Source organism: Paralichthys olivaceus, chromosome 1 (assembly GCF_024713975.1).
Source record: "Paralichthys olivaceus isolate ysfri-2021 chromosome 1, ASM2471397v2, whole genome shotgun sequence".
Taxonomy (NCBI): Eukaryota; Metazoa; Chordata; class Actinopteri; order Pleuronectiformes; family Paralichthyidae; genus Paralichthys; species Paralichthys olivaceus.
In genome coordinates, this window is record NC_091093.1 from 4,543,600 (window position 1) to 4,562,500 (window position 18,901).

An 18,901-nucleotide genomic window follows, 5' to 3' on the forward strand; every position below is an offset into this window, starting at 1 on the left:
AAGCATCCTGACACCTTAATGGGTTCTCTGTCTAAATCAGACATCAAGCTTCTGTCACGTCATACTCGCCTCTCGTTTCTTCTTCCATTTGTCTCCCTCGTGGTAAAATTCTCCAAAAGAAAGAAAAAACTTAAAATGATAAAAAACATAAGCCATCTCTGAAACATTGACAGAGCAGGGGCTTATCACTCAGTCTGGTCTATAGCTGCATAAGTGCGACTGGAGGTGACGGATGAATCCACACCAGTTTGAAGAGCTATTTCCTTCTCTCTGCCTTTTCTTTTTTTCTCTTTTGAAATCCTTCACTCCTTTTCCTCGCAGATCTCCTCCTAATTAATTAGAGCGGTGGCACTGACTAACAGGAGAGCTTGTTTTATCAGCACTCAGTCATTCCACTCCTCTGTGTAGGGGGGGAGGGGGGGGGGTCCAAAGTTACTGCAAAGAGGCAGTGACAAAAGCAAGAGCCCTCTTTTTCTCACCTTTTCTATTTTACCTCCTTCCCCCTCCTCCCCTTCTCTCTTCCTGGGCAAACCCAGGGCGAAGTACCGGCAAGGGTCATATCTTTTTAATTATCTTTCCCTGCTTTGATTAATTATTCGGCGTGACAACGGCGCGTTCATAATGCTTTTCACCTGCCGCCGCTGACTGACGGCCCCTCTGTCGAACTCAAAAGCAAACAGCTGCTGCCATGATCGCCTAGCAACCGGCCGGTGATGGATGAGTACGAGAGATGGATGGCCACAATAAATCACCACATCTGCCTTGGCGCAGTAGAAGCCAGGGAAGAGTGAGAGAGATGGAAGAGAGCGAAGGAGGGAAGGGAAGAGAAGGGGGGGGAGGGCAAACCATGTTATTCAAAATGGTTACATACGTAAAGAGTTTTGAGAGGGAAACATAGTTTGTTGTTGTTCCCTCCTCTTTTTCTACTTCCCATCTTGACTTCTACGTATCCTCTTGTTTTATGGACTCATTTCAGCTCAACTGCTCAAAAGGAACATCAGATAATCAATAAGGTGTTCGATTGTCTTTTGGTGACAAAACAGTCCCATATCAAACAGTGCAGATGATCCAGAGTGTGGCATTGAATCACTTTTGACCACCACAACAACAACAGAACCTGTAAAGCTAAAAACTGAAACGAAAGTGAAAACTTCACTGCAGACTGATCTGTGATCTGGTGATACCATATCTGTGATGGTGACCCAACTGTGATTGTACGAAAGCCTTGTAGAGTATAAAGCATAAAGAAACATATAGATACGTGTTAGTTATACATTTTGAAAGTGCTGCCTACTCAGGGGTTTGAACACACCACAGTAAACAATTATCAAAATAGCACAAACGGTATTTTACATTATAATATTATTATATTTGTGTACATAGATTTATTTAAATATTAAAATGTCGATATACATGCCACTGTTACTGTGTTTGCTATGTGACTGACTGGCAGACACATCCTTGTAATGTATTGTGGTTGTTCGAGGTGAGGATGGCAACGCTGCGGAGCTCATAGCCAATTATACATTTGTGCAAATGTCCAAACATAATCTAGAATTTTTGACTGTGTACAATTCCTACTGAAAATGAATCTGGTGATAATTTTCATTGGCCACGATCAGAAATGAACACGGCACCGATTCTTTCATTGCCTTCTTCAGACCTAATCATTAAAGGAATGCATGCATGTCACCACGAACAGCACTGGGCTGTGAGGCCAAGAGGCGATTGTGACGTGTGTTTCACCCAAATAGACTGTATCCCCATATTACAAAAGACGCTGATATAAAATGTTTCACCCTCCAAATAACTGCATTTTCAGAATTCTTTTAAAAAAGCTGAATGTAACTCATTTCATGACATTCACGTGTGGAAAACCAGCACGACGTCAGGCAGCTCGGCCAGGGGGCGACTCTGAGTCCTGAACTTCCATTTGAATTAATGGGGGAGCATTTTGGAACATGGTCCCGTTTGATGTTGCTTTGGTGCCTTGCTCGATGAACAGGGATGAGGGGCTGGTTACAGATGCCTGGTGAGGTACCTTCTTTCTCTTTTGTGTTTTTATTTGTTGCAAAGCTTTGGTCACTTCCTGTCCTCCCTCACTGTTATTCCCCTTTCCCTTCCTTTCTTGAGACCCTGACTGTCCCCTCTTCCTCCCACCCCCTTCTTTACCTGCCAAGTCCCCATAGACACACACACACACACACACACAAGCACGAAGCTGTAGCTCAGGTTACAGCTCTGTAGTGATCCAGTCTAAATAATATAGCAGTGATGAATGGCAGCGCCAGATTCATATCCATCAACGGGCACTTTTTTTAAGGGGCATCCATCTTCTATAAGGTCTCCCTTTGAATCAGGGAAAAGTGAAGTGAGAGAGAGACTGCACTGCCCAAACCCTTGGGAGACCCTTGTGTGCAGTTGCGAGTGGTTGTGCATGTACACGAATGTGTGTGTTTGTGCGCATTAGATAAGACATTGTGACTGATACACGCCTGCAAGCAACCCCCTGAACACACATAAGCATGGGTGAGAGACATACAGAGATTGTTATTGACACACAAACACAAGTGCACGCCTGCATATGCATCAAGGAGATTAATGGAGGTGTGATTTACAATCTATAGTAATCTATCATGAGAAATGTGAGTAATTGTGTGTAAAATACTATTTAAAGTTGCTGTATAAATATCACATTCACATGCTGTTTTCCTCCCGATCACCCACAGGGGATATGGAAAGTGGCCCGAGCCAAAACATTAGTGAAACTAGTCCAGGCCGATTTCTTCCTCCAACCCCCCCACCCTCTTCTTCTCACACACTCACTCATTCAGCACCAGTAATCCCCCTCTCTCTGTTTCTCCCTCTCCTCCTCACTCTTCATCCCTCAATTCCTCCCTCCTTCCCCAGAGGACCTCAGAGGCAGAAGGAAGGAACTCGCCTAAACGCTGAAATACACATGTGCGCTCGTACACACACACAAATATGTGCACACACACCCCTGTGCACGCACACATGTGAGGGCCTGGCAAAGCCCAGTTTGATAAATGACACACGTCATTGTGTCAGGAGAGAAGGGTGGGTCTGTGATGTATGGTGGGGACAATGAGAGGGGGAAATCGACTGTTTGGCAGTGAGACGGTGCTCGTCTACTCGCTGCTCTCCTCTGATTTCTGAAAACACGCACAAACCCCCCCCAGCATGCACCAAAAATACAGCACATGCATCCACGTAACTACTTTAAACACACCACATCAATGCACAGTCTAATATGTGAGCGCACGGACATGCGCTCAAACCTGCACCAGATAGCCTGTCTGGCTGAGCGTGTTTGGGGCAAAGAAGAGGTCGCTCTGCCTTTCTTTTTTCAGTTACTCCTTTTTTTCTCGTGCTCTCTCTTTCTTCTTATGCCTTTTTCTCACTCTCTTTTCTTTCAAGGCCTTCACTTTCCCTGGCTGAGTTACAGAGAGGAAGAGTTCATCGAGGAAAAAGAAAAAGAGAGAGAGAAGCAACTGCTGGTTGCGGGTAGGCAAGCGGCGAGAGGGGCGCAACGATATTAATCACAGTCCCGTTTGGCAACAGAGATACTAGTATTTCAAATAAAACAGCCAAACCTAGACAAATAGCCTTAACATGGGGCTGTAACCTGAGCAGCCCCCAGCACCACCCTTAAACTTCTCATAAAGTGGAGAAACAGAGAGAGGCTTCTGCTTTGTATTTCTTCTTTTTTCTCCCGATCTTCCTCACCGACTATCTTTCTCCTGCCTCTTTTCTTTCTTTGTCGTTAGCAGGCGAGTTGGCTGACATCTGCAGAGTGCATTTAAAGAGAAAAAAAATGTGTCAGAGGAGTGTGATGCACTCTTTTGCACGCATGCACACACACACACACACACACCAATACCCTCACGCACGCAGGCGGCCCCCCTTGCTCGGTTTCATTAGCTCACTGGCAGGGTGGCACTTCTCAAGCTCATTACTGAGGAAGGATTTATGGCGCGGCAGCCAGTGGCGGAGAAAAGGCATCTGTCAATAATTGCAGGGAGCAGCAACTCCCATCTCCACCAGCTTTGAAATCTCATTAGGTATGCAGTTATCAGGCATAAAGATCAAAAACATTACTCAGCTCCGACAGAAACCGACCAAGAAACATTAATTAGCAACAGGCCCTCGCAGTATAAAATAAAACAGCCTTCTTCCCAGCTTCTCGCATCTCTCTCACTTTTCTCGCTCTGTTCAGCATGGTCGACTTTCTCTCTCTCTCTCTCCTCTCACCTGCCTCCTTTCCTCTTAAACCTCTTTCAAACCACGCACAAAATAGACACACTCCGAGGTGAGTTTGTCACTGTATACGCACGTCGGCTTCCACATCCTTGTAAGATGAGACCATATCAAGCCGTGCATTTCCCTGATTCACTCACAAACCTTCAGACACAGTTGTAGTGTTGTGGTGGGTAACGCTACTTTGCAGCCTTTGAAACGGATCAGACCATGCTGGAGGAATAGGACGGCCTTTTGGTAGTGACTGAGTGGTGACCATTCTGCTGAGTGTGTGTGTGTGTGTGAGTGAGGAGAAAAGAGGAAGGCGCTGTCAGTTTGAGAAGGATGTCAGTTCAGGCTGGCCCTGATTACCAGGGCCCGGGATGCGTCCTCACTGGCTCCCCTGCCTTTTATGAAAGCTACTGTCTCTCTCTCTCGCTCTCTCTCTCTCTCTCACACACACACAAGCACGCACATACACTCACACACAAACAAGACTGATGGCTGCCAGTCTTGTGAGCCAAAGCCTCCGTGGGAAAGGGAAGCAAATGGCCCTGATAGTGTGCACACAAACACACTCATACACACACTTTGCAGACATAAAGGAAACCCCCACTGAGGGTAAGAAGAAACCCAGACCTGGAGCCAAGCCCAGATGACACTCAAAAGACACACACACACACACAAACACACACACACACACACCTTGTCTTAACAATGTCTCATCCTCCTACTGGGCTTCCAGTTCCCTACACACCATGGGCCCCTTTATCACACACACAAAACTCACACACACAAAACATTTTTCTTCTTTTCTAAGATGATCAAAACCATAATTTAGCGTCTTTATTTATGAAACATAAGACAGATCTGTAGTAAAACTTGCTGTGGATTTGAAGGAGTAAATACACATACACCTGCCTTGCGTCAGGATATGTAGTGTGTGTGTGTGTGTGTGTGTGTGTGTGTGTGTGTGTAAAATCAGACTCATTTTACTCCAATCCCTGTTTAAGCAGTTTTCTCAACATGGGCCTGTCAGCCAATCAGACCACTGATCAAAGAACCACTGGCTGGGTTTGGACCAATAACCTTTGATTGCTATTATTACAGGTGAATTTGACGTTTTTTCCATGGTTTCACTTTTCATATTAAATGGAAGGAGGCATGAAGCTTGAATCTTATTCTTACACAAAACAGTAACATAATGAAAATAGTAGCCATCGGCATTTTGATTCCCAGTCAATATTCTAACAGCCTATTTGCAACACTCAAAGCATTTTCCTTGTAACTATCAAATGTTTTACAAGCTGAGAATTTGCGGTGCCCTCCTTCATCCCAGGCCAAAATACACACTGGGATTTTATCATCTTTATTACCTATATTTAAAGTTTTTTTCAATTTGATTTTTAAATCTTTTATACTTCTTTTTATTTCCTGAGTTCACTCTTATTCTACGTATTAATCTTTATTGCATATTGGCCTTTTTTTTTAGCACAGTCTCATAAGTATGTGACCCTGCATTTCAGTGCGTATATTTTATGATTATGTGACAAATAAAAACTTTGGAATCCCACTTGCTTTGCGTAGTGTCAGCTATTTTGATGGCAGTCAGAATATGTAGAGTTCACAGCTATTTTAGAGATCTGATTTGTTACATGTATGAGGCCATTATGAACAATAATATAATAAATATATTAAACCTTATTTGTCTCCTTTCCTTCACATGTTTTCTTGCATCTAAGGTTTGTCGTAAACTTTGTACCTAAAATAAAATCAACTGAAAAAATATAGATACAGATGCATATACTTGAGCATGTTTCTCCCCTCTACATGCAGGCACAATCTACTGCTCTCTTCTCACAAAACAGTCTTTTGGGAGAAAGAGGAGAACAGGGAGGGGGTAGACGAAGAAGTGAGGGGGGGTGCAGGATGCAGTCTTGTGAGCCAATTTAAGAAATAACTGCTGATGCATCAGCTATTGACTGTTTGAGCGCTCGTGATAACGCTCAAGGCGAAACTGGGAGCAAAATGACAGCATCAACTGCCTGCAATAAAGTGCAGTGCGCCAGACCAAGGGAGCTCTAATTGACAGCTGTCAACCTAATGGGAGCCATGACGGAAGATTCTGGGAGAGGGAGGAAAAGAAACACTGTTTATAAACCATCAGCCACTTATCCTAAAGGAAGCTCTCGCTCGCCTCCCTCCATCCCGGCCTCCCTCCTTTCCTCCCTCCCTCTTTTTCTCGCTCTATGATTGTCATTTGTCTACTCGCTTGCTTTTCCATTCACTTCTACTTTCTCCTGCCCATGCTCATAATCTTTTTTTACAATCTCATTCCCTTTCTGTCTTTCCCTATGATAGAATACTTAACTATGCAACAGTTCCCCCACTTCATACAGTACATTCTCTCCGTCTCTCTCTTGGTTCATTGTGGCAGAGCGTAGTGGGGCAGGAGCACAGAGAAAAGCAGAGGAAGGGCCATAACTAATCACAGTGTCAGTTAGCTGCCTGGGAAAGACTCACTCTGCACAAAGTAATGCAGGGAGCAGCACCGAGGCTGGGACGCCGACACTGACTGAAACAGAGGGTGCTGTCAGCTTAACATACGTGCAAAAGTTAGGAAACATCATACGTTTTAGTCAGAGACGGCCTGCTGAGGGCAGGGAGAAATGTTTGATGACTACAATTATATCCCACACACTATTTCATTCGTGGCAATAGTTAAAGAAAAAGAAAAGAACGGCACCAAAACAGAAAACTAGAAACATCCTACACTTAATTTCATTCTTCATTTTCATTCTCCCTTGATCTGATCTGTCCGCAGGTCGATTTACTCCTGAAACCTGTCCAGTAAAAATATTGATGATAAAACTTTGAAGGGGGGTTATTTAAATGTGTCCACCTCATCAGGAGTTTGTAGCAGACGACTTTCACTTCAAGCAACCTCCTGAATTTCATCTTTCAATTCTTCCACTGGCTCTTATGGCTCATTTTCTTTGTGAACTTTGAAATGTTTAAGAAGGATACTGGATTGCAAAAGAAAAAAAAATCTGATTTTGAAATATTTTTGCGACTGCAATTATACAAAAAATGCAGAGACGGGTAGTTCCAGTTATTTCTGTTATATGATGCACAGTGAGCTGAACATGTTAAAAATGGTTTGTATGATAATAATTTACCTTTCCCTAAAACAGCTGTAGAATAGTGAGTGGATGCAAAGCGCTGTATAAAAAATGCTATTTATAATCTAATATATATATATGTATTTTAACACAACCTTTATTAGATTCATCAAGGTTTATTAGTTTCATTACCATGACCTGTTTCATCAGATCCCATTACCATCCACTGGACGAGACGATGGGCTGTATGACAGTATATTTTAATATAATATATACTATATATAATATATTTTCACTGTGGCCACCTCTCAGTTAAAATGCATTTTAAAACAGCAGATGTCTTGTACTTTAATAAATAACAAAAATCCTGTTTAAATGTTTGGTACATGCAGCTGAGCAGTGTGAACATGTGTGCATCTGCATTGTGCATGTGTGTGAGTGTACCCGCGCCCTCCTGTGAACGTGTGCGTGCGTGTGTGTGTGTGTGAGCGAGCACATTTAAATGGGCCACTGCATCTCGACTTAGATCCACCGCGAGTGCAACGTTAACACACATCAAGCGTGATTAATCTCTCGCTCTCATCTACAATCAATCACACACACACACTCGCAGACGTACACACACACACACACATAAACGTGCACACACAGGGAGGCAGAGAAATCACAGAAATCAGCTGCTTTTCCTCCACGGCTGCCATCTATCTCCTGTTGGACAGAACCAGATCTGTCTTGATGTTAATATTTACATAAATCATGCTTAGCCTCTTTGGACACCATGCTGATGATAGGTGTTTCTGAAAAATCAACTCGGGTGAAAAATCCCCCCACTCTGGGAAAGTGTCATTGAGTAGCTAATAATGACCAGTGTCAACGTCATCAATCTGCAGTGGGCTCATAGGAGGACAATACGCTTTTAAACACACACAATCACACGTACACACACACAACGCTATGTTAACAGCATGCGGCTATTACTGCTAAACATCCTTCATTTGAAATAACCTACATAGCTTTGAAACAATAGATTGGTTGTTTCACATGTGAGGACATACTGTAATTATGTAGAATAAGGAACTATAAAAAAAGAATACAGGTAGAAAAATATACTGTGTTTGATGTTTAAGCTTCCTCTCCTATAACAATGATCTGTTTGCTCGAGCCTGGCTTTGAAGGCACCGGACAAAAGCCTGCTGCTCGTCTGAGCTTTGTCCTTCCCTGATGTCAGGAGCACTGAAAAAATAAATACCTCAGAAAATGGTGTGTGTGTGTGTGTGTGGTCACCCTGGCTTATCCATGTCTGCATGTGTACGTGCGCACTCACTCACACACACACACACACACAAACACATGCGATGTCAACATCTTAACAAACTAATTTCTCTGGTCTGCTCCACGAAACATTCTCACAGCTAATTTTAAGAGCGACCAGGATTAGCTTCTACCCATCAAGCTCCACTTATACACACACACCATGACACAGCTGTCCAAACTCTCACCTGTGGTGGGGTGGAAAAGACGGGTAGAAGGTGTGAGTGGGTGGGGGGTGAGGGGGCAAATAAGGATGGTGTAAGATCAAGCTGATTACATCCAGCGACGCTGCAGACCTAATTGGCGAGCGTGACAGTGTGCGGAGCTTGTCATCTCCAATCATTAGGCCTGTCAGAGATCCATCAGATGCTCGGCTAATTAGGGGAACGCTAATGAAGCTGGCAAAACAACTCTTCTTTTTAGATGGCTGAGTGCGCTCCGTCGCCGGGTTGGGAAGAGTGTTTGTTAGTGGTGGTAGTGTGGGGGAAGTAGAGAGGTCTGCTGGGAAGAGAAAGAGGAAGAGTGTGTGGGATCACGGAAAGGACAGAGATAGATGGAGAATTGTGTAAAGTGAAACCAATTGTTCTTCTCTACAGCCGCATCCTACCAGAACCCTGTGGCAGAGTTTGGGTGCTCAATGTTCACATGGAACCACATATGGTCTGATTTGGTAATAAACAAAGTGCGAAAAGTTCCAAATCAGCAAAAGAAAAAGGAACGTTTCACTAAGCACTCTGACCTTTAACCAGATTTACTAGTTTCTGTCATTTTAACACATTTGATGGTTGAATGAATCACTGCCTTTAACCGCAAACCCATCAATAATGCTTCATTGTGTAGGTGCAGGACAGAGAGACCAAATCAGTGACATAAAGGGGAGGAAAAAGTGAAAGAAAGGAAGAGATAAAATAAAACTATACCCCTCAGCCCACCCCCACCCCAAGCTCCTAATCAAGGCCTATCATTTGCCATCCTCCCATAACTCTTGCCATCAGTGTGGCGCAATCAATTTGTCATCACTTTTCGTGTGCCATGCAGTTCTCCTCAACCTTATAACTTGCAGCTGTGTGCCAGAGAGGGAGGGAAAGAGGGAGTAGGAGATGGAAGGAGGAAGAGGAGGAGGAAGAATGAGAAGTGAAAGTCCTCTTTTGCCTGCATGCCTCGTGTTTGTTCTTGTCCGCTCATGAAAGAAATAAATCCCTTATTTTCTCTCCGGCTCAATCCAGCTGAATAAAAAGACTTCCATCAATCTATCAATCCATCCATCCATTGTTTTGCCCCCACCCATGTGTCCATTAGCTAAAACATTTAGATCAAGCAAGGCACTGGGTTGAGAATACATGAGACTCTCTTTCTCTCTATCTTTCTCCCTCTCTCTCTCAGCCACTGATTGACCATTAAGGCCATTGATGAATGTGGCTGTGAGAGGGCAGACAATTAAATCAAATATGAAACAGAGTCTGTGTGACGGCTCCTTCTGATGGAGCAAAGCAGTCTCTGCCTCACGATTAGGCTAATAGTTCCATTGTTTCATACCACTCCATTCGCGCCTGCTAAAATAAGTATTGCATTGTTGTTTATATGTAGCATAAAGTCATTGCAGCATGTCTTGTGTGCATGCGCCACTGCACTGATGTAATTACATGGGTTAAAACTGTGAGTGTGTGTGTGTGTTAGCATTAGACTGAAGGCAATTGTGGATGCTGCTCTTGCTCAAGAGTTAAACAAAGTTCTGCTTGGCTTAAAATGAAATGTTAAAGGTCATGAATAAATTATTAGGAATACTCTTAGTGTTTCAAAGCCACATGCTACAGACAAGACAACAGAAATGTCCTGAAAATGATCTGATCTATAGACGAAAGGCGTCCCTCCACTTCGGTTGAAGCATGAATTAAAATCTGAGTTAATTTCTTTATTTGCGTCAAATCTTAGGCAAAGGAAAAAATTTAAAAAAGTAGAAAATTTAACCTGATTAAAAAGGAAGAATAGAAAGATTCAATTAAATGATGGCTAGAAGTTTGCAGGGCCAGACGTGACTTCAGCAGTGCCCCGCTTTGCTACCAGAGTGAGCGAGAAGGGGGCGCTGGAGGGAGGGGAGATTTATTGACACTTATCGGGAATGAACAGATCAAAGGCTCGGCCAGATGACAGGCGATCAATCAGGCGTCAAATCAAAGATGGCAATTGTCCATTAAAGCTCTCTTCCAGTATGCACCGCCTCACCAGGCTGTGAAAGAATCTTTAGACTATAAGAAAAGTCTTTCCCAGAAACCGAAGGGAAGGAGAAAAAGAAAACAGACCGAGCCCTGATGAAAAACAAGGATGGTAGAGAGGTTTCTACATTAACGTCTCAGAGAAACAGAAAGCACAGACTGAGAACATACTTTGAGATAAGTTTGTATGTGAATAGCGGGGATAAAATATATTTAGAAATTGAACAATATATTCAAACATTACAAATTGCCGCAGAGGATATTACAGCAGCACAATAGTATTACTGGTTGGCCATTAAAACAATTTATTAGACTTATTAGAGAAACATTTTAATGAGAAAGCAACACAGATAGAAAGTTATGAGACAAATGTGGCAAAAGGATTTAACTTCCTGTAAAATACTGAGATATTTAAGACTTAAATCAGATTCCCCCAAAAGAAATCAGCAAGCATCAGAGGCCTCTATGACAGTCAGCTGACCATTGGGTTCTACCACACCTCTCCAGTACAGATCCTTTCACACCACAGTCAAAGGAAGAAGAATGAGGAGGAAGACGAGAAGGAGGGTGCGCGAAAGAGTAAAAAGAGGTAAGGAAAGATATATAAAAGATTGAGTTCCCTGAGGCGAAGTGAAAACCAAGAGTGAGAATGAAAAGGACTGAAAACTCTCACGCTGTCCCTCTCTCTATAAGGAAAAATGTACCAGTACATCGAGTGGCTGGACCGTGAATTGTAATAACAGGAAAGTCCACTTTTACCACACTGTAAACCACCAAATCTTCCCAGGACTCACATGTATGAAAGATACCAATCACTAGACTATTGATTAGTTGGAATTAATCTTAAAATGATTTCCCTTCTTTTTATCAATTGTAAAAAAAAAATGCACATCACAGTTTTTAAAGCCTCAGGTGACGTCAATAAATGTCTCCTTTCATCCAACCAGTAAAACTCAGAGTTTGTGCATTGATGCACAGCAAAGAGACAAAAGCAGAAAATGATTTTTTTTTTCTGAAAAGGGCATGTGTTAATATTTTTACTTGAAAAGTGACTGCGGCAATGAACGGATTTTCCAAAAAGGAGACAGTTTTTCTGTTGATCAACTAATTGACCAAGTGCACATCACATCATGGATGACCTTTCTGTTGCTTATTGATTACTTAGAGAAAAAATATAAAACTTTGGAGTTAAGGGTGAAATATGGAAATATGAAAACTCTTCTCCAGATGTTTTAGCAGAGGCGTCGCTCACTGTGATTATAATGTTGTAATTATTGCAGAATTTATAGTATAAATCAAATAGGAAAGGGCAAAAGTTGCGGTGAGGTCAGTGGAGCTGGGAGACGTATGAGAGGGGTGCTAGATTTCTGCACTTTTACAGTTGGCTCTACAACACAGGATGTTGTTGCAGTTACATAAATGTTACTGTGTGGGTGAGGCAAATATCAATGAAAAGTAACTGAATGGGGAGGCGGGGAGGAGGGAGAGACACAAACAGAGAGAGGGAAGGGGAAGGAGAGAGAGTGAGAGAGGTAAACTGCATGCAAACCGGAGCCAGTGCGTACCTGCGGCGCGCCGCGGCGCTTGCTGCTTCCTCCGCGGCATGTCGGCTTCGGGGGCCCGGCGGGGAGTTCTCTGGCCCCGGTGATCCGAGGCTGCCTGGGGAATCCGCGAAGCTTTGATACACAGTTTTGCCCCCCTGGGTGCGCTCTCAGGGCTCCCACATAGATCGGGGAGGGTGCTCGTCGGGAGGAGGGGTAATGTGCAGTTTTGGATCGCAAAAACAAATCAAAGGAGAAAGAGCCAGTAGATGCGAAGACAAGTAAAGAAAAAAGGGGAGAGAGGGAGGGGGGGGGGGGGCGGGAAACCAGCGTGACTCCCCCCGGGCTGGCTGCTCTTTCCGTCGGCGGCTCGGTCGCTCTCTCGCCCGCTCCGGCTCGGATGGACGCGGTGAGGGCAGGAACAGAGGGGGCTCCGCGGTAGAAAAACACCAGACGGGAGAATTTCTTTAAAAAAGCACCGTACGCCTCCGTGTGATCCTCTGTTTGGCGTCGGGGGCTGCAACAGGCAAGCTTGAAGAGACAAAACCAAATGATCGCGTCAGTCAAAAGTCCGCAAACAAGGGGACAACACATCAAGAGCTGACACAACTGAAGCCCTGCGCCTCCTCTACGGTTCAACCTCTCCGCCGCTGATAGGCGTCACGTAGCTCCCTGTCTCTCTCTCCCTCGCTCTCTCTTCCCCCACCCTTTCTGTCTCTCCTACCCCACTGACTCTCTTACCCCTCTCACTCCTTCTGTCATTCACCACCTTATTCCAGCCCCGGCTATTGCGAACCACCGGGGTAAATCACAAGCCGTTGGTTGTGCGGCTTGAAACGTGCGTAATATCAGGGGTATTGCAGATGGGGAGAAGAGGGGAGCGGACATGCGTGCACATGGGAGGGAGCCTGTCAGAAACACACGCATATACAGTATCATTCACAAGCACGCGAATAGGCTGACAAGCGTGGTGTGAACGGGAATGCGCACACTTACTTCAGGGGCTGATCCTCCGCAGCGCTATCCATGAGCTTCCCGGCAATCACGCACAATTCAAAGCCAAGAGGTGGACCAGCTGAAACGTGCCTGAAAGCATCTCATAAAAATCCATTCGCCTCTGGCAAGTCCTGGCGGCGGTGTGAGAGGAAAAAAAACAAAGCCACATGCAGCTTTTTTCAGTTTGTTAATTCTCAGGAGCGATAGCGGAGGAGAAAAGAGGAGGAGGAGGGAAAAGGAGGAGGTGACGGCCGGGACTGGTCGCCCACACGCTGCCCTGCCTGGCACGGCTCACGTTATTTTGTCCGAGAGCGCTTTGAAAAATCCGCTGAGGCCAAGTCACTCAGTCGGTATGTACGCGTATGCACGTGTGGGCGTGCGTGTGGTTGTGTAGCTGCGCGCGCGTGTGCGTGAATCGATGAGATACGTGCTTGATTGGGTCTCCCTTGTTGTAATAATGTACATGAGGAGGAGGAGGAGGAGGAGGAGGTGACGGGCTCAGGCTGCTCCCATGCATGCAGGCTCGCTGGAGCGCACGGATCAGCCGAGTTCTGGCGCCCACTGCCAAACACTTTCTTGGCCGCTGACGGTACTTTTCTCCCCCTTTTTTCTTCCTTACGTGGACTGATAGGAGCTATTTAAATCAGCCACGCAGCGAATCAGATGCGTCTCCCAGCGCTGCGCTCCGCTCTCCCTCCTGCGCGTCAAGTGACCGGAGAGGCGCAAAATCCTCTCCAAGTGATGTCCCCCTTTATTGGCACTGAGTGGAGTAAAGTACCTTTTTCTTTACAGGTAAGCGCTAACACCTTGAGGTGCACGTTATTTCGATGCTTTCTGGAGGTGCCCTTGCTCCCCCACTTCTCTCGCAGTAAGGAATAAAAGTTTTTGGCTTCGAGTGAGTTGGTGAAGTGGATAAAAAAAATGTTATCCTGTATTTTTCAGGTTATCCTCAGAGTGGCTTCACGGTGGTGACAGCAAAAGGATAAAAGACTCTCGGAGAGAGGATGGAGGAACAAGGGAGGGCACTAAAAGGGTGAGTTGCCAAAGGCTGTCTTTCTCTCTCCTCCTGTCCTCCTCTGCGCCAGATGTGGTGCTGCTGCGCCTCGTCTCTCACGCTCGTCTAAAGCCGGTGGAAACAGCCTTTCCCCCCCGCGTCGGTTCCCGTCGAGGGAATCAGATCTGCTCAGCGTCTCTCCTCCCCGTGTCGCTCCCCGTGTGAACCGGGGAGTCTCTCAGCTCCTGCTCCGCTCACCGGGCTCGGTGGATGGGTTGGTGATTGGTGACTCTCCGCCGATCGAGGATGTTTTCGCCCTAATCTCGCCGCGACTGTGTGCGCCGCTCCACCACTGCGTGCCGTTAGATCCGCCCAAGCATCTGTCCGTCTTTCCATTGGCGCATCCATCAGTGTCACACACATACACACACACACACACACACACACACGCACACACACACACAGCTGCCGTGCTCGCATTCCTTGTGATGCTACAACAGCCCCCCCCCCCCCCCCCTCCCCTCCCTCCTCTCAATGTACAATCAAACACAACACTCGTGCACACACACACAAACACGCGACTCTCGCGCACGCGTGGGCGATGGAGAGCTCTCCTCTCCGTCTGAGTGACAAAGTCCACTTCCTCACGAGCTCCTCAGCGACACATCTGCACTTTGCTTCTATGTTTCCAGCCCCGGAAAGGAGCGCAAGTGTCTTTCTGTCTGTTTCTCCTTTCTTTTCTTTCTTTTCCCTTCTCGTGGCGTCAACATGTTATTCTCTCTTACATATATTTATAAGACCAACCAAAAACTTGCGTCAAGTTTTTGAGACACTGATGTAGGTTATTTTTGTTGTCAGCCGAACATTTAGATTGTTTTATAGCAGGCTCCGCTGTGGTGCTTTACGAACGAATGTAAAGAACTTAAATAAAAAAGTTTTTTTTTTTAAATCTGAAATTTGCTTTTAGTATAATAAAAACAGGACAAGACACAGGTCGACTTAATTACCGGGGCGCTCACACGCTGCAGGATTCTGCGTTTTTTGTTTTGCACCAAATCTGTCACCATGTTTTCAGTCGCTTTCAAAAGTCAAAACAAGTAAAAATAAAACATTTTTTTGCCTACAATTGTGTCGAAAATCAGCAACTTTTTTTAAATTAACCAGTTAAATGAAATATATTCCAGTAGTTCTCTCATGTTTCACTTTTTATGCATCAAACCAGGTTACCCCTGCTTTCCTCTGAAACATTTCTCGAATCTTTTGACAAATCCTGAATCTTCTGAACCGGGGAAAGTGTGTTAACTAATGTGGATAAAGACAGACAGCACGATGATTATTCGGGGGGAGTTCTGTAGGGTGTTGCCAACATTTGCCATTTTTATATAAAGCGCAACCGTGTCCCCACGAAGACTAGTTCTTCACTTTAAGCTCAGTTTCAACCTAATTACGCACTTTCCCCTCTGCTGTGCTCTGCGGATGGAGGTCCTGAGGCTTTGTGTAGCATGTTTGGCGCTGCCTTGGGTTCACAGGTAGAACAACTCACAGCTCGTTGTGTGCCAGATGTGTTTTTGGAGAGTTCATCCAGTGTGGATGAAGGGCTAATGTACGTTTGAAGAGCTCTCTTCTCTCCAAACCTCATGTGTGGAATCAAATCACTGCGCCAAAGTGCTGCTGAGTCCAAATATGACTTGTGGAAGCAGCAGTGTGAGTATCAGACATCCAACATAACCCAATACAAGGCAAATGACTTTTCTATTTCAGTGTCACATCAGTGTGTCCCATTTAAAAGACTGTCGCTCTTCTCATATTTTAGTAATTCTTTCACAACACACCCTGTGTGTTTCTGTGCGTGCACGCGCGTCTATTTGTGTATGTGTGCCCAGTTAATTTAGCACAATTCATCTTCTTACGAAACAGAAACAACTTTGGAATTTATTCCGTTTGACGCAAGGTTTTCAGATTTGTATTTTAAGATTAAAGTGAAGTGCAGTGTGTGTGTGTGTGTGTGTGTGTGTGTGTGTGTGTTTGTGTGAGACAGGGGCAGAGAGGTTACACTAATCATTCATTTCTGTCACTCACAACACAAATGTGTGAATTACAAAACAAATTAAAGCATCATTAGTGTTTAACACACTAATAAACACACTGAGCTGAGTTTACAAAAAGTAAATATATTTCACAGTAAGTAGAGCTGTGCGTCTTTTAATGAAAACAATTTATATTCCCACAACTCATTCATGCATCTAAATGTGTGGAATCGAAATATCTAGTTTCGAAAACTATAGGTCCAGTAAAATGAAACACTTTATATATCTATATCTGATGTATATAGCATGTACACATTTTATATTAATTCTATGTGTGTTTAAGTTTCTGATTTTGATAACATTTTGTATTTCCTGGATTTGTTTTGTAGCACACATTGCGTGTTTCTTTTTTATTCTATAATAAAATACTCGACATAAGAACACAATTTTATTAACGTGCTGCTTGCACCAAAGAAAATCATCACAAATCCATGGACAAACTCTTGCTAATGGGCCTATAGGATAAATCACAGTATATCTTTTTTGTTGCCTGGTGCATATGTTATCACTTATATTAAAGCTAAATTAATTTAACTCTGTCCCCTTCGGTGGTTTGAATCTGTGATATCCAAGTCGCACTGATGATATGAACAGATTTACATCTTCCCTCTTAAAACAATATGCGTCATGCGGAGAAATAAATCTGCGGTGACATGTTTGAGTCCGCTGGAATTACAGGACGCGGACTCTATAAAGGCGGAGTCGTGCAGGAATATTATGACAGCCACGTCCATGACTCATGTTTGAGTGCTTGAGCCGTGGACTGTTTAAGGACGTGGGGGGATTAGGGGGGGTGCAAGTGATGAAGGGAGTTGTAATGTTGATTCCACCAATGATTAAAAGGAGAGCTTATAAATTGTTATTAATGTGTGTGTGCCTGCGCAAAAAACTCAAGTTTTGCGCATACAAGTCAGTCATTTATGCAGTTCTCCTTCAGTATCCTGAGTTGTGTGCGTGTGTGTGTGCGTGCGTGTGTGTGAGGTGGGGTGTTAGGGATTAGGCGGGTGATCTGGACCTCGCGTCTGACTCCCGCCGCTGCAGTCTTTACGCACAGGTCGGACCCCCACAAGCCTGTTCACGGACCGGACGCACGGCATGGCACGGGTTCTGGCACTCACTCTAAAGGGAGTGTGTCCAAATTCGACCCTGTGGTTCTGTTACTGTTTTCATTCAGTGATGAACAAGCAGGTTAATTCGAACCTGACTGAAATCCTGCAGATACCTCATCCAACAGGCTCGCAGACACGTGCTTTCTAAACAGTATTTTGGTGGTAGCAACACACACCTTATCATGAATGTGCGAAAAAAAAGTTTAGGTTTGAGTAATACACTTTCTTTCCGGAGAAATAAAATCAGAAAATGCGAGTTTTAAAGTTCCATGTGGACATTCTTCTGGCTGCAGGGACATTGTCACAGTGCGCATTAGGCACCCGCCCCCCTCCTCAAAACGCAAATAGATGCGTTCGGTTCAGTAGAAACAGGGGGAGGTTTAGAGCACAACTACTGTGATTTATCTCTCTGAGCTCCACCACTCCACACCATCCGTGATTTACTCTTTTTTTCCTCCTCTTTTTTTTTTTTTCGCTCTTTCCTCTTATTCTATGATGATCACTTTGGCGTGGAGAGGCGGCGTGGCGCACCGGCTTCTTCACGGCACACTGGTTTCTAGTAGAGTGGATAAAGAGCCAGAGGGAGGGACAGTTGGCAGAGCAGCTTGGAAAATTGAAAAAAAGAAAAGAAATAGTATGATATACTATTTGTCCCCTAAACCCCAAACTATGGCAGAGCACCTGAATCATTTGATCCGTTCTCCTGCATGCGTTGATTCCAGTGTAAAAAGTGGGACAATGGTTAATAAATATAGCTGATGAAAAGTGTGTAGGTCACCAATTTATAGCTTGTGCGGTTTTAATGGATAAAATAGATAATTATTAACAGTATTCTCCTAACAAATTATTTTCTCTGGTTCTGAGTCACTTGAAAACCTCTAAAAATAAAATGTGATATGAATTCTTTGAGAATAAAACATTTATTAAAAACAATTATGCTCCTTCAGAATGAAACTAAGTTCTTGTAAAAAGTAAAAATTGTATGTAATAGAAGAAAAAAAAAATCTTTCGAGATGAAAAGGCTGAACTGAGAAGTCCACAAGCCTTTTAAACACCTATTTTAGTTTTATATTATAGAACTAAAACCATATTATGTTTTGTTTTTCCTTCCTCCAAGAAATCTGTGATTTTTCACCCTGGTTTTGATTTTCTTCTCCTCAGCCTTAGGCCGTGCCTGTGGCTGTTGGCCACAGCCTCCTACCTAACCCACCTCAATTTGAGACAGACTGTTTTATTATGTAGTGTTAAGGTTTTGTCGATATCCCAATGAC

At 44.2% G+C, this 18,901-nt stretch overlaps 1 protein-coding gene and 1 long non-coding RNA gene across 3 annotated transcripts in view; one reads left to right on the plus strand and one right to left on the minus strand.

Moving 5' to 3' along the window:
* tshz3b (teashirt zinc finger homeobox 3b) overlaps positions 1–13,580 on the minus strand; it is a 33,680-nt gene extending 20,100 nt beyond the window's left edge. Inside the window, exons 1-2 of one of the 2 annotated variants that reach the window (XM_069531005.1) lie at positions 13,441–13,580; positions 12,469–12,975 (exon numbers count right to left, since the gene is read on the minus strand). In XM_069531005.1, the coding sequence (XP_069387106.1) occupies positions 12,469–12,508 (40 nt within the window). In that variant the 5' untranslated portion in view covers positions 12,509–12,975; positions 13,441–13,580. Of the gene's footprint in view, positions 1–12,468; positions 13,072–13,440 lie in introns of those variants that run through there. The other variant, XM_020079670.2, reaches the window with a different exon arrangement.
* Positions 13,581–14,093: 513 nt separating this feature from the next.
* Positions 14,094–18,901, plus strand: part of LOC138411342 (uncharacterized) — a 25,141-nt gene continuing 20,333 nt past the window's right edge. The window contains exons 1-2 of the long non-coding RNA XR_011243982.1: positions 14,094–14,232; positions 14,383–14,473. This is a non-coding gene — a long non-coding RNA (uncharacterized lncRNA). The remainder of the gene's footprint in view (positions 14,233–14,382; positions 14,474–18,901) is intronic.